The sequence below is a fragment of the Agelaius tricolor genome, unplaced genomic scaffold, assembly GCF_023055355.1.
Source record: "Agelaius tricolor isolate 1412-34295 unplaced genomic scaffold, bAgeTri1.0.p SCAF_3, whole genome shotgun sequence".
Taxonomy (NCBI): Eukaryota; Metazoa; Chordata; class Aves; order Passeriformes; family Icteridae; genus Agelaius; species Agelaius tricolor.
The window spans coordinates 6,436,197-6,451,459 of NW_027269263.1; the positions used below are offsets into that span (position 1 = coordinate 6,436,197).

Genomic DNA, 15,263 nt, shown 5'->3' on the forward strand with positions numbered 1-15,263 from the left:
GCTGTTACAGCATGGACTGTTCTGTAGTGGAGCTGGCCCCAGGTTCCCTGGAAACAGCCTGGAAAACATGCTCTTTGTGTACACACTCACCCCTCCCCAGCTCTCACAGTCACACTTGAGTTAGGAAACTAAGTCCCAGCCAAAATTCCTCAAGGGAAAGGGACCCAACTTCTTCAGGATGTGAGCCTCTGAGAACAAAATCTCCCTGTGAGAAAAAGGCAGCTTCTTAATATGGAGGATTATAATGTTTTTGGTGGTGTTTTGTTGATATGTGAAACTGAGATTTCAAAACCTTCCACTTCATTCAGCTGTACAAAAAGGGCTTCCTGACCCCTCTTTTACCAAACTCTAGGATCTCTCTAAATTTGCATCCACTGGAAGATCAAGGTGGTGCAGCTGATGGTAGGTTAAAGTGATAAATTGCTGAAAGGAACCATCTTAATTTTTGTGTATTTATTGCAGCTAGCAACTATTTCTTCAGTTTTTCAAGTCTTTCAGCAGCGTTGATCAGGTTCCTAAACCTGGAGCTTCCAGTTTGGTTACCAGCATTACTGCCACATAGTGTAAGCATGGTAATAATCTGAGCACTCTGCTCCACTGTACAGCAATTAGGTAGCAGGCAAAAGATTTAAATAAAACCATATGTAGGTCAAGACTACCAAGATCAATTTATTTCTGATTACTTTCAAATCTTCAACCCCTCAGCCAGAGATCAAGGCCATATTGTGCTAAAAGAAAGAAACAACATGTATTGACAGTTCCTTCTAATATGGGGTTGGGCTGTTTACCTTAAAATGACTGTTGCCAGGATGCATCAAATAATTGATACAAGAAGTGGGAAGGTAAAGTAGGTGTAAAGGATGTAAAGATACTCTGCATGTGTCCAGTTATAAAGAGGAGCAGAATAGAGTTCCTGGATTTGATCCCTCTGTGTATGGGCAGGCATCCAGTGCCTTTGTGCCTCACATCTGTAAAACAGATATAACAATCTAATTTGTCTGCAGTTGAAAGGCACTGTGTAGTATAAAAGTGCAAGTGTTACTTAATATCAGCAGTGGCCATAGCCAGTGCAGAAAAAATGTAAAGAATGCTTTTTATACATGGAATTTTGACCTGGATGAAGATTAAATTGGTTTGAAACAATAAAGAGTTGCTGAGAAGAAAATGAAAGTTTTTATAATCCCTTGACTTCGACTGGGAAAACTGTTTGCTTCTGGCAGCATTGTCTCTTGAGCTAGCTACCCTGTGACATTGTCAGGGCTCAGCTGCTCTTGTTTAGGATATAGCTTTTGCACATACAAGGAAAAAACCGACAGAAGACATTTCTTTCATCTCCTTTTGGAAGGGAGCAGTAGGAGAGCAATGTCTGCTCCGTGGACAACAGCCAAAAATTGGTTGAGAAGAAGTCAGGAGTAGATTAAGGCTGTAACAGGGAGCGGATCCAAGGCATCATTTCCCCCCTCCCCATTCCACTGCCGCTGCTGGTGCTGCACTGGCTGCTGGGGCAGGAATGCTGTGCTGGGGCAGCTGTGGGAGCCCTGCTGTCCGTGGCTCACTGACCCCTGCTGCACTCTGGCCTTCTCTGAACGTGCTGCCCAGATGGAAAAAGCCAGCCTTCACCCTGCCCTGGAAGGAAAGCTCTTGTCAGGCTTCTAGGAAGGCTTTGCAAACAACATGAAAGGAAGCTGGAGCCGTCTGCAGAGTTCTTAAAAGCTCTTGGACATGGCTCATGGAATGAGTGCCTAGAAAACCCACTGGTCTTTTCATCACCTCTGTGGTTGCTCACTTCTTTGGTAGCTTTTCCCTTTCAGAACCTAAAATCCAACTTCAACACACAAACCAGCACCATTATCTACACTGGTTTGTCCTGGCCTGGGTGAATTCTGTTTCAGGCTACAAACTGGCTGTCATTGTAATATTTTTCTCTTTCTGACTAATCCCAAAGTGGGGCAGCTCACAGAGGACATCCTGATATCCACCTATTCTATAGTTTCGCTCTTGATGATGCAGTGGAGTCAGAAGGGAGACCTAGTGGCTGCTGTGGGTCAAATGTAGATCTCAATTATAAGAAACACAGCCCAGCTGGCCACATTAAACCATTGGGGTTGTACTGGAAGCTTTAGTCTGACATCAGGTACAACTCCAAGGACTTCAGGAATTGGTCAGCAGAGTTTGGGGAATTTTCTGACTTGCTGGAGCTGGGGGTCTTAGACATAGTTGAGTAATTTTGTCTGAGAGAGTTACTTCATTTACTGACTTTTCTCTACATAGAAAAGGGCTTGGGCATAGAGTGAGAAAGAATATATTCTTCATTTTGAATTCTGTAGTGTGGCTTCAAATTTTGTGGGGTTTTGTATCGGTGACTTCATCTGCCATCGTTAATCAGTGAGCTGTCTCAGCCCAGCAAGCTGATTTAGAGTCCTGCTTGTGCATTTGATCAGCAAATGCAAACCATGTGTAATGTCAGCAGGTCAAGTGAGGTGATGGAACATGGGATTTTCACCTCAGTTCCAGAAAGGGCCATAGTTGCTTCCAGGAAGCTGAGCTTGGCACAGGGTGTGGGCAATTGAAAAGATTTATTTCCCTGTATGAGAGCTCATTCTAATCGAGCATTTTCCAATCAATATGTTTCTTACAGACTTTCCAAAGGCTGCATTAGGAAAGCAATTTTATTTGTTTTATGACCCCAAAGCCCTGAGGGATTCAGATGTGTCAGCTTCCCAGGGTCTCTGTAGAGACAGTGAAAGGAGAAGGGCTGGGTCACAGGGCACCACACCAGCAAAGTCAGCATGGCAGAAACCCATGGCAGAGCTTTGCTGGGTTGGTGTCTGCACATGTCTGCACACATGGAGGCCCCAGAGCAGGCACAGTACACAGAGCATTACCTGCACTTGTGCTCTACCTCTAATACCTTGTTCAACAGGACACCAGGAGAAATAAGCCTGTGCCTTTTATTTCAGATTACTACTGAAAAAGCTGTTTTGCCCTCTGTTCCCAGCACTGTAGGAGATTCCTCAAAGCCTTGTCATTCTGATTACAGGCACTTTCAGACCTTCTTAAAGAATGTGCAAGCCTCACTTGTGGTCTCTTTTCCTGCCACAACTCCTGTGCTCCCTATCCAATCATTTTTTTCCTCAACAAGACCGGTAAAGGGGCATTTTTATCTGCTGTCATGCATTTCCTTTGTACCACTTCATACTCACCTGCCAGATAATTCTCTCTGAGGATTAGCCAGGATTAACCTTTTCTTCATTTTCTACCTTTGCTTATCTCTGGGCCTGGGAAGTGCAGAGCCAGCTCTCTGCTGTAGGATGAGGCAGTCCCTGCAAGCCAACAGCAATGAAGGGCCACTGCTTCTCCACTGCCTGGGTCAAGGGCACCTGCTGCAGAGGGCAAGTGGTCAGGCACATCACTGCACACAGATTTTTGTCCCCTACTCCTAACAGCAAGTGCACAGACCACCAGCAGTGCAGGATTTACCCTATGGCAGGGCTGCATCTTCCACATGTATGCTAACCCCAGAAGAGTCCCTGAGGGCACATAATTACACTCTTCATCTACATGGGAGTAGCTAGGCATGCCACAGATTTCTGTTACCTCTGAGGAACTGGAAAGACTTCCTGAGAAAGCAAGATTTTTGCCCTTCCTGCCTTTACCTTCCACAGAAGTGATAGTTCTGAAGAGCAGCCTGTGGGTGCTGGGTGCTTTGGGGAAGTCACTTGGGTTCAGAGATGGATGCAGCAGCCCCAGCAGAGAAAGCCCAGAATTGCTGCCTCGGTTTGGAAAGGCCTTCAGCATGATCCCACGCTGCTGTTGAGCTCAGCACTGCCCTGCTGGGCAGCAGTGTGGTGGTGGTGGTGGTTCTGTCATGTCCAAGCATGTACAGGGCCCCTGGTCTGCAGCAACCATCAGTGTCTCCGAACAGGGAACCAGAGAGCAGCACACACAGCACCCTGGCAATGCTGAAACAGGATCTTTGAAGCAGCTGTGCAGCAATTTGCACTTCAGAGCATTTTGGATGTTAACTGGCAAAGCACTATGACACCTCTCTGCGTTTTGGTAGTCCAGCATTCCAAACAAAGATGTGAGATGGGAAGGGACTTTAAAAAGTTGCTCTGGCAGAGCCTGAGAGAAGGATTTAAGTCTAATCATATGCTTTTCTTCCAGACTGTGTTGCCTTTATACAGAAATTAAGACCAAAACACAAACCTCATCCACCTCTCCTGCTTGACATACACCATCATATGCAGAGGCACATACTATGCTTTGCAGCTAACAAGGAAAAATTTTGTTAATCAATAACAAAAAAAAGAGAGCATCAGTTCATAAAGAGTTACTTGATAGGAGACATTCAAGTGTTCTGAACTTCTCCAGCATCATTTTCCCACTAAAGGCTCACAGTAGCTACGGACTTGAGCTGGCTTCCCTGATGCTGCCAGTGGTGATGCATCTGTCCCTGGGTGTTTGGAAACCAGCTGCTGATTTGCATGCACTGGCCCTTTGCTGTTTGCCCAACCATGCTTAGTAGTTTTTGGCGTGGGAGTGTGAACAATTCCGTCTGCCCTGCAGAAAGCAGGGATAAATGAGAGCTCTGTCTTTAGCCCCTTCTCACACCAACATCCTGCCTGCCAGGGGGAGGATGGAGAGCATAGCTGAAGTGGAACAAAAAGTGAGACAGAACTTGCTGTGAGTGCTGTTTTCCATGTGTGTGCTGTCCTGTGCCTGTGTCCTCATCTCGAAACTAAAGCAGAGCAGCAGCTCTCGGTGCTACAGTGCATCACAGTCTGCATTGGATTTGTGTCCTCAGATTGTTCCAAAATGAGTCAAGGTGAAAACAGCCTGTGGTACATTATACTTCACATTTTAGGTGTTATCTGTTGCATTCACTGAACACAGCAACTCATACTGTAAAATGCATACTCTGTCTTCCAAACCAAAGAAGGGGTCGCTGAGTGCAAGTGCTTTGCATGATTTTAAGTTGGCTACATCTCTTTAAAAAACAAAGTTGTAACCCCACCAGAAGTCTGTGGTCAGGTGAAGATATTGCTGGCTATGTAGTTCTAAGTGCAAAGGTTATATTGCCTGAGCAGAGCACTCTGTTTTTCTGCCCTCAAAGCCTGACCATGCCTCAGTTTCCTAAGGGGCTCTCTGTCAAAAGTGAACTCTTCAGAGACCATCAGCCTAAACTGTCCAACAGACCAGTACATTCCTGTTGGTGCTTAACAGGTTTACTGGCTACTTCAAAAAGTAAATTACCCCATCAGTCCCTCTCCATTGTACTTTGCTTTGCTGCTTGAGAATAGAAAGGAGGAAAGAGTGGATTTCTCCTGCACTCAGGCTGGTTACCAGCTTGTGCCCTGCAGTGTGAGAATAGATCATCCTCATCATTTATGAGGTCACCAGAGTAGCAGGTGTGAGAACCAGGACTTCAGGTGAGGACTATGCTGCAGAAGTAGATAATCTATTAAGACACCAGTGCATCAGCCTGCAGCGTTCGAAAGGTGAGCATGGATTTTGCTCCCTGTTTAATGCATCTAAAGCTGTCAGTTTTTAAACATGTCAGTGTTTTACTCTGCTGGAGGTGGTGCTTGGAAACTGACAGAAGACAGAGAATGTGCTGGATCTCAAAGAGCCAGATTTTGATGGTTTGCATGGCTTTGTCTAACCTGCTTTCAGCTGTTGAGATCAGGAAGTTTTTGTTGTTGTTTATTTTTGCACTACACAGATAGGGAAACCATGATGGGGACTGCTTGCCAGATTTCAACCAGAGGTGCAAAGGCAGAGATGGGAGCAGAGCCAGGTCTGACTCTTCGGTCAAAATTCACCCTGGGAAGTCCATGGTCACCAACAGGGCAGGCTGGCAGAAAAGCAGCATCCCCCATGTCTGATCTAGTGAAAGCAGCAAAAACTTCACACTGATTTCAGCAGTCAGTTCAACAGGCAAAACTCTGCCTTCATTTTGCAGCACAGCTCTTGTTTTCCTCACTTTATTCTCCTTGGTAAATATCTTTGTTAGTTAAAGACAGTGCTGTTAGCTTCTGCAGAGAATAAAACCAGAGAGATAAAAAGAGCCCATTTTCCTCCACTGTGGGCATGACAATAAAAGAAGATGGAGAGAGGAAAATAAGAAACAGCATCCAAAGAAGAAAAATAGTATAAGTGGGATTAGGTTTTCTTCCATGGACAGTACAGGAAAGCATTTTCATTACCTACTGATAGCAGTGTACACTGTGCTGTAAAATCCCTTCAGCTGCAAAGTCAAGCATCTCATGACCTTGTTTTCACAAAACCAACTACTTCTTCTTAAGAAGGGTCAAAGAAGGTGGCATTTGAGTTTAGTAGATGCTGTACTGCTCATCAAAGTATTATTTTTTGAATGACAGTTTCTGAGGCACTTTTTAGCAGCACTGCTGTGCACCCCTAGAAAAGCCTCTTGTGACTGAACTGGTTCAGCCTCACAAAACAAATGGGCATGTGGTGGGGGCATGTTTTTTTGAGAAACTTAACTTCCCAGGAAAGCAGCAGGGCAGGAAGGGGGGGAAGTGAGAGAATAAGAAATCCATCTAGGGAAAAGCAGTTTACTTATTTTATGGCACCTTATGTTTTCCAAACACAATGTAAGTATTTTAATTATGGGATCACCCCAGGGGTGGAGTGATGTGGCACATCCACCCACTCAGATTAGCCATAGCCAAACTGAATTAGACTGGCTGCTTGCTGATTTCTCAGTAATTTCAAGCCAAGTGGTCCTAGGTCATATTACTTTGGGGCTTTTCTCACAAGTTTCAGAGGTGCTACTGAAACCCAGCAGAGACCTCATTTGCAGTGTGAATTGTTGGGTCTGTCTCAGAGCTGCCAGCACAGCTCATGGGGTTTGTCCCAGTCTGTGTAACTTACTTGGATGTTCTGGGTCTAGCACTCATCAATCTAAAGCTCTCTTTGGACACAGTACTTTTGTACTAATTGAACAGAAGGCAAAAATGTACTGTCACCTGCAGGTGGGAAGTGTTGATCTGTGTTTGTACAGGGAGTGATTTATTTATTACATTGTTATCTGTAAGGGAGCACACACCTCATGGTGATGTTATGGTACAACTCTGTCCTTGTCAGCCTGATTTTTCACAGTGATGTTCTCTTTGGTTTAATGCCTCATCAGGTGAAGTACACATCAGGAGGCCAGTTAGATTTCTGCACAACAGTTTTCCTTTGGGCAATTTATTGCTTGCATGGCAGGGCAGAGAGGGAGGCAGAAGAAATCATACATAAGCATTTCAAGCACTCCTCAGATGGTCTTGTAAAAGCCTTTCCTCTGTTGTGGTCTGCCTGCATCATGTCTCACCTTTCTCTTTTAGCTACAGCAACAGCCTGGGGTCTGGAGTGTATTTTCTGCAGCAATGGTCCTTAATTCAGCAGAAGATGAGCCTCTCTCTGGCATTTTAGATGACAGTTTCCATGTCTCTGAGCAAATCTACACCTCACCCCGGTCCCTTCAAAAATAAAGGTCCTACAGAAAACTCTGACCTCAATAAGCAGACCCTAATTCATAGGGGGGAAGAGAATTTGCTTCACAAATAATTAAAGGCTACTACTTGTTTCTGTAGTACAATAGTATGCCACAGTTGAGAGCTAATGGAAATTCTTGCTACGGCCATGCAGGCATCCCTTCCTTAGGTCAGCTCTGACCCTTTCTCAGGCACAATCTCAATTCCTCTTCTGACAGAGATTCAGTTCTGTATGCAGCTGTGGCTCTGGGACTTTCCAAAGCCGTTGTCTGGGAATCTGGCAAAGCAGCAGAATGCAATTCACTTCATGTTACCTCTTGCTAAAACAGAAATAAAAGGGTTGCCTGTCTGTTAAAGAAGTAAAAACCAAACCAAAACAAGAGTGGTACAACTCTCTCAGGCTTCTTTTAGTGCTTGGTAGGAGGAGGGTAATCAGATCTCAGAGGATGGTGTGCCAGGAAGGAAATTTCTTCCCATGTGCAGTGTACAATCAGCCAGGTGCAATATAAGGAAGGGAGGTTTGTCTTCCTCTGAAGCATAAGGTATTGGCTCCTGCCAGAGGCTGTGTACCAGAGATCTGATCAGATATGGCAAATTTTATGTTCCTATGCACAGTGGGTAAGCTTTGTAGCAAGTCAAACAATGAGTCATCTCATGAGGGGGAAAGGAAAATAAAGCTTTTATCGCCCATTGGATTGGAGATAATCTCTCAACTTGGGTATAAACAGCTCTTCACAGTGCTGCCTTCTCTCCAGGGGAAGGAAGCTATTTTAAATTTGTGTGTAGAACAGATACTGAATTGTCATACCTCCCAAGCTTCTCTGGGCCCAATAAAGGTAGCAGGCAAAATGTCTTTGATACTAATGTGGTTGGGCCTCTGTGAGTAAACACAATAGCCTAGGCTGTATAAAGTGTATGAGCTGGCTGGCAGAAAGGGAGTGCCACATTCTCCTTGGCACCTTGGAAAATCTGTCCCCAAACCAAATATCCCTACTATTTTACTAAAAAATGGTATACCCTCTTACATGGACCTAGTTCCATTGGTAATATTTGATTGCTGTACAGGAAGCACAGGCTAAAGCAGTGCCAAAGGTGGCACAATCCTGGTCCTGGCTTTCCTCTCCAGTGTGGGAATGGCACCTGCTCACATAATGGCACCTGGAGAAGGGGTGGGCCTGTGTGAATACACCTCTCTCAACAATACATATGCTGATAATCACTCTGTTACAGGGGCTGTATTCAAGCTGCCCTTCCTTACAGACCCACCCCAGCCACCTGGAGAAGAGCCATGGCTGTCTGCCATTTGACAACTTTTCATTATTCTTTATCCATGAATGTACAAGGGGTGTGAAGAGAGAGCTTTCTGTGAAAGGAAGAGAGGATGTGCACACCAAAGATGGATGGCACCAAGGACTTTTCCTGCTGCTTGCTCTGCACATCAGAAGGAGCACATGGAGGAAAATCCTTTTGCACAGTGGAAACCTGGAATGAAATAATGTCCTGTGAGCTTTCTTCAGGCTGCTGAGTCAGTTCTTGGTTCTCAGTGTGTCACAGATAAACCAAAGTGCCAAAGTATTTTGCAGCCCAGTGCTTGGAGTAATCCTGTACCAACATGGCATTGCTCTCCTACCCTTTCCCCTGAGACTCTGTAGGTTATGCTGTGGGGAGAAAGGGGGAATTCTGATGTCTGCCTGTGTTCCTGTGTCTCAGTTTGGTAACAGAACTGTGCTCTCTTTCTGCCCAGGTTTGCAGCCCATTTTCTGGAGCAGGGAAGATGTGGCCCAGTGGCTCCGGTGGGCAGAGAAAGAATTTTCCTTGAGGCCCATTGAGAGCAGCACCTTCGAGATGAACGGCAAAGCTCTGCTGCTCCTGACCAAAGAGGACTTTCGATACAGGTCCCCTCATTCAGGTGAGGATTATTTACAGAAGCTGTCATTGCAAAGAGAGAGGAAGCTGCAGCAAAAGCTGGAGAGGGTCAGAGGAGGAAATGGTCACCTTTGCTGAGGTGGACGGGGAAAGGGAGGGGAAAGAGAGGACAGAGACACTTGTATGAGGCAAGGACAAAAAGGTCAAAGAGAAAAGGAAGTCCTGATACACCTGAGTTGTAGGCATATTTGAATGCAAATTCAGCCCCAAACATCCAACCTGTTTATAGTTAAAACTCCCTTCAGAGCTCCCAGAAAGCAAGCTGCTCTGGCAGCATTTTGTGACTTCCAGCTCTTCCTGTCAAGGCTTATCTGTTCACAGACCCAACTATAGCAGCAAGTCAATCAAGTGCTCCAGCCTCTTTAAGCAGCCCATATTAGCATTTTGCCTTCCAGTTGTCTTGGCTGAGGTGCTGCTAAAAGTGACTGCAAAACTCCTTCCTTGGGGACTTTGCCTCTATTTAACAGCCCCTGTGGGTTTTGCTTTACTTTACCATATTCTCACATGTGCTGGAGTCCAGCCCTCAGCACAGCACAGACAGGTGTGTGAACCAGCCTGCCTATTGCTCAAATTATGTCTTCATTTATTCACAAAGGAGATTTAGAAATGTGTGTGTTGCCTGCTTGTATTTGTATCCCCTGTGGTCTGTCTGCTCCAGTTATACAGTCAGAGTAAGCCTCTGCCCTCCTTTGTCAGGGATGTTTAAATATGAGTTGTGGGCTTTGTTTTTTGTGATCACACGAGGTACTCCTGTTAAATAGAGAGGCTTGCACTTCAATCACTGTAGGTGATTAAAGAGCTTGGACCAAGTGGTGACAGAATTGCTGTGAGGAGGCTTCCAGTGCAAGGCTCACAAGGTGCAGGAGTACAGCTGGTGCTGCTGGGATCCAGCTGATAATCAAACTGTGGGGCTGATTCTGCACCAACCTGCTTGGCCACTCTCCACAACCATCCTCCTGCAGAATCTGCCTCACAAACTGTTGCTTATGTTTAGTGTATATACAAAGTTTTTAAGCATGTGCTTCAAATCCAGGATTAATTTTGTATGGAAGAAGAGCCCAAACATTAATGTCTGTTGTCACTCTAATACATTAGTGAGAACTAATGCCTAGAAATGTCTCCTTTTTTCTCCTTTTTTTTTTTTTTTGAATTCTGGTACACCACTTGGAGTGTAAAAATTAGCCCTGCTTGAAGCAAAAGGAGTATTGAAAGCAGGGACGTGGGCAAGGGCAGCAAGGGACACCTTTATGTATGTTGTCTGCAACTCCCCTTCCTGCCTGCAAGTTATGTTCCTATTCTTCCCCTTGTGTGCTGTGAGGGCACTTGAAATAAGCAGGATTAAAAATGTTTCTAGGCTGGAAATAGAGTGTTCCCAGAGAAGAGCCTTTGACTTGCAAAATCTCACTTTATTCAGAAGGTTAAGCTGAATTTGGAACGAAATAACCCAGCTAAAGGCCCCCTCCCTTGCATTTTGTCTCTTCCTTCCCTCCAGGTATTCCCCACTGATAATAAACCTTGTGGAGGTTATCTGAGTCAGTCCCTAAAAGTTGAGATAACTGTAGGTAAAGGGACATTAGCTCAGCATTTCCCAGAATTAACTGTACGTGAAATTGAAGAACTGTGAAATAATGTTTGCCACAGAGGCATTAAGCTTTTCCAGACTGAGGCCACATGAAAGCTGTATCATTTCCCCTGATGGTTAAAGCAGGAGAAGGGCATCACTCCCACAGTCTTGCCAAGAAAGGGGCTCACAGCCCCAACACTCTTCTGTTCAGGGCTGCCCAGGGAGGGAGGGAGAGAGTACAAAACATTTTTCACCATCTTAGCATTGCTGCATCTACAGCAGTGATGCAGAAGTCTCAGCTATTTCATTAGGTAAAAAAAACCCAAAAACACAGGCAGCTTTATGGATGTTTTTACTGGTCTGTCCAGCCAATCAAAAGAGGTACAAATTTGCTACCTTATTGCTCTGAGTGTTACAGCACTAGTTATTTATGATTATGCCACTGTTGCATTCAATGATGGAAATTATGTGGTAAAATCACTTTTTAGACTTTCATGTAACTGGGTGCTCAAGGCTTTGTTTTTAATTAGGCTTTCAGATATTGCAATCACCTTTTAAAAATGCCCTAAAGTCACTGCTGAGACAGTAAAAGCAGCCTAGATGTTAAAAAGGAAGGAAACTGAACTATGGAAAGCAGTATGGCTTTAACTGTTTCACACTGAGAAACTCAAGTTGCCCACAAATTAGAATATTGGCAATTTATGGAGACAAAGGACAAGTGGTACAATCTCATAGAAACGACCTAAAATAAACTACTAAAAAACCCCCATGTTTGAGAAAACTCTCCCAGAAAATCTAAGGTTTCCGAAGTGAAACTTCACTAATTTGCTTTTCAGATAATATGTAATTGTTGCAGCCTGTTCCTCTGTAATATGAGCAGTGACAAACAAAAGAGCTGGCAGAATGAAAAGTCAAGAGATTTCCTATCCTGTGATGTGCAATTTCACTTTGAAATGCACAGCCAGTTACACCAGACCAAATGTACAAGTACCTTATGTATTAGGTGTAGGTGTTGGAATAAGGTCATCCATACAAGATGAAATTTATAAAAGGCACAAAATAAGCAGTTAGTCCACTGGTCTCCTGGATATTGTGGTGTTATGTTCCACTAAGGAAAGATACAACAATGATGGTGCCAGGGAATGTCGTTCTGTTTTGCCACAGTCACACTCAGAGGTGTGATGTGCCTTTTCTTCCTTTCAGAGGAGGACTTTGCATAGCAGTGAAATGCAGGATTTTACTGCTAGCATTTTTGGGTCTGAAAATAGCACCCAGGAGCCATGAATTCATGCATCAGATGGCTAAATGAGTCTTCTCATCAGTTATTTACATTTTCATTTCCTTTTTCCTGCTGTTTGTCTTTCAGGTGATGTTTTGTATGAACTCCTTCAGCAAATCCTGAAGCAAAGGAAAGCTCGTATGCTCTTCACACCCTTCTTCCACCCTGGGAACTCTATCCATGCTCAGCCAGAGGTCATATTGCACCAGAATCATGATGAAGGTAACTCTGTCTCATTCTTACAGGAGCTGCCTTTTACAGAGGCAAATAGGAATTATATAATTTTCTTGTTCCAAAGTTACTTAAATAAAGCTGCTCTCCTCTCTCTGACTCCATAGCTTTGGAACAATCAAATGGTCTAGTGAGTCAACAAGCCCTTCTCCATTTATCTTCTATTATTTTGTTCTGTTTCCAAAGCACCTTTAAAAGCTATGTCAGATACAGATTAAAAAGCAGAGCATTTTATTGACCCTATTGATTCATTTTTCCTCACACCCAGTTAGGTAGACAAAGTTGCTTTGTGGACTTTTAGTATCCTGGAGATGCAACTAAATGCAGTTGTTGGCAGAGCAAGGGAGGGCAGCCTCAGAGGGGAATATCCAGCTCCCAGTCACTTCAGCTGGCAGTCTGTCAGGACATCATGCCAGAGCTCCTGGCACTGAGCCCATCACATGGCTCAGCTGTTGGGCTGGTTGAGCAATTCCTGCTGAGAGAAGTGGGCTTCTGCAGGTTTTCTCTCCTTTTTACTATCAGAATTATTTGCTTAGGTCTACTAGTGGGCACACATACCATGACTATCTGAGGTGATGAAAAAAGAATAGTTAAGTTTGTGGAATTGCATATTTGGACTTCTTCTACTGCAGAATGGAAGTGTGCTTCTTTTCACTGGAAAATTGAGGTTTTAATTTCTTTAAAAAGACACATCCTGAAGTACTTCTTGATTTCTTGGGTATATCATAGAAAAAATAAAACTTAAGCTTCTTCAGAGGTCCTTTCCATGAAAGGCAGGAATAATTTTTTTCAATTAAAAATTAATTCAATTTTCAATTTAAAAATCTAGGAAAAAGTAGTGTTACTCCTTTTTTGAGTAAACAGGAGAAGGGAATTTGAGTTTGAATCTCACCCTGGTCTCTGCTAACTGGAGAAAAGGTGTGCTTATCCTATTTGACATGAATCTATTTCAAGATTCAACATGGGATTGCAAGAGAAGATTCAGGGGTGCTGTCAGACCTGTACAAGTTGCCTGTGGCCAGTCTGATGTGGCCAGAGTCAAATGGCACCAGCAAAACCCTGAGACTAAGCCAACAGCAGGACAGCAGCAGGTGGAGGAAGGACACTCCAAAGTGTTTCCACACAGCTGTGTAAATATTCCAGGTTAGCTGAGGTTCACTTGGCAGAGCTGAGCAAGAGACAGTTGCCCACTGTATTCAGACCATTAGTAAAATCTGTATTTTCCTCAAGCTTGGCCTTCACCCATGAGTGTTCCCACTCTAAATTTCAAACAGAAATACTAGCTGCTTTCTCAGACACTCCTACCTTTAACATATGGAGCAACTTTGACTAGAGAGGATTTCACAGAGATGATGAGTTCGTTTTTCATGTGTGTCATTTAAAAAATATGTCTTTTACAATCTAGATTAAGAAACAACTTAGATTTCTTCCTTACAATACTCTGGCTGCTGATAGCAGCGCTGCTTTTCTCAGAGAACTCTGTGCTATTACTTGAAACTTCTCTTTATAATGACAAAAATTAGTTCTTGGTTTTCTGTGAGAGGAACTTCAAAATAAGCAAGAGAAACTACAGCTTGCCTGCCACAAGACTGAGCAATCAAAAAATCTCTATGCCAAAAATTTACAGGCAGGTGAATTTGTTTATTTTGACATCACTTCTTCCTGTTTTCCAAAGTCACTTGGGAGAAACTATCACAATTGAGTTTTCATTTTGCCTCAGCAAAATACAACTTTATTTATAAAGAAGAATGAATGCAAGGAGCAGAACTTAACCCAGGCTAACTCACAGACTGTGACACTGGGGACAGATTTTACCCTGGCCCCATTTTGAGTGGTTAAACTTCACAGGTGATGTGTCTTTATTACAATCTCTCCTTACTGCAGTGATCTTTTCCATCTTCTGGCTCTTTCGCCTGTTTCCTAATGGATTATACTTATGATCCTGCTTTTAAATGCTTTCCCTCTAGTGGTTTCTTACTAGGCTTAAACAAAGGGGGTTTGGCTGTTAGAAATCAATTGACTGCAGTTCAGGATATTGGCTTGGAATGGGCTCTGTCCCTGCAGAGGGATGAGCAATGGAAAGTGAATTACCTTCATCTCCAGTGGTCCCTCTGACAGAGCTCTGAGTCACTGGATGGGATGCCATGCAGGAAGCTTACACTGTCATTCCCTGCACTTCTTTCATGGCTAAGCAGAGAGTGCCAATCTTTGGGACTCTCATGCCAGCAATTGCTCACTCCCAAAGTGCAGCCCCACCCATCCCTGTATGGATAGGTCAGCAAATTTCCTGGGAGGTGCATTTCCTTTCACAGCTTTGTCTTCAAGAAAGATGTTGCTCATTTGGGATAAAGATCCAGAGTGAATCCAGTGCAGCCTGAAATTATATACCCTATGTGCTCAACGTACAACCACCAGATGTGCCAAGGAATGAATGTGATGAGGATTTTATTCTGTTCAGGGTCGTTTGTAGCAGTCTTGCTTAGAGCTGAGTTGGAATTGTTTTATGGCAAACAGCATCTTTGGCCATGAAGGGATTCTTTTGTTAAGTACTTTAAGAAAAAGATCTTGAAGGAAAGTGAACCATGAGTGTGTATCCATTTGTGGTGTTTCCTCTTCCTGCTTTTCCAAGAGTTCCTTGGTCTCTGCTTTCTGTCTTCTCTGTCCAGGTTCAGCATCACCATGGTTTGGAGGCAGACAGGTAGGAACACCTCTCTTTGGAGTTTGCCAGCTAATGTTTCCAGAGAGCTTGGTGAAAAGCACA

At 43.9% G+C, this 15,263-nt stretch overlaps 1 protein-coding gene across 2 annotated transcripts in view; it reads left to right on the forward strand.

The window, feature by feature from the left end:
• The window catches only part of ETV6 (ETS variant transcription factor 6), a 127,249-nt gene that overhangs the window by 86,139 nt on the left and 25,847 nt on the right, over positions 1-15,263 (forward strand). For both annotated transcript variants that reach the window (XM_071422314.1, XM_071422315.1), the window contains exons 3-4: positions 9,247-9,411; positions 12,359-12,493. In XM_071422314.1, the coding sequence (XP_071278415.1) occupies positions 9,247-9,411; positions 12,359-12,493 (300 nt within the window). The remainder of the gene's footprint in view (positions 1-9,246; positions 9,412-12,358; positions 12,494-15,263) is intronic.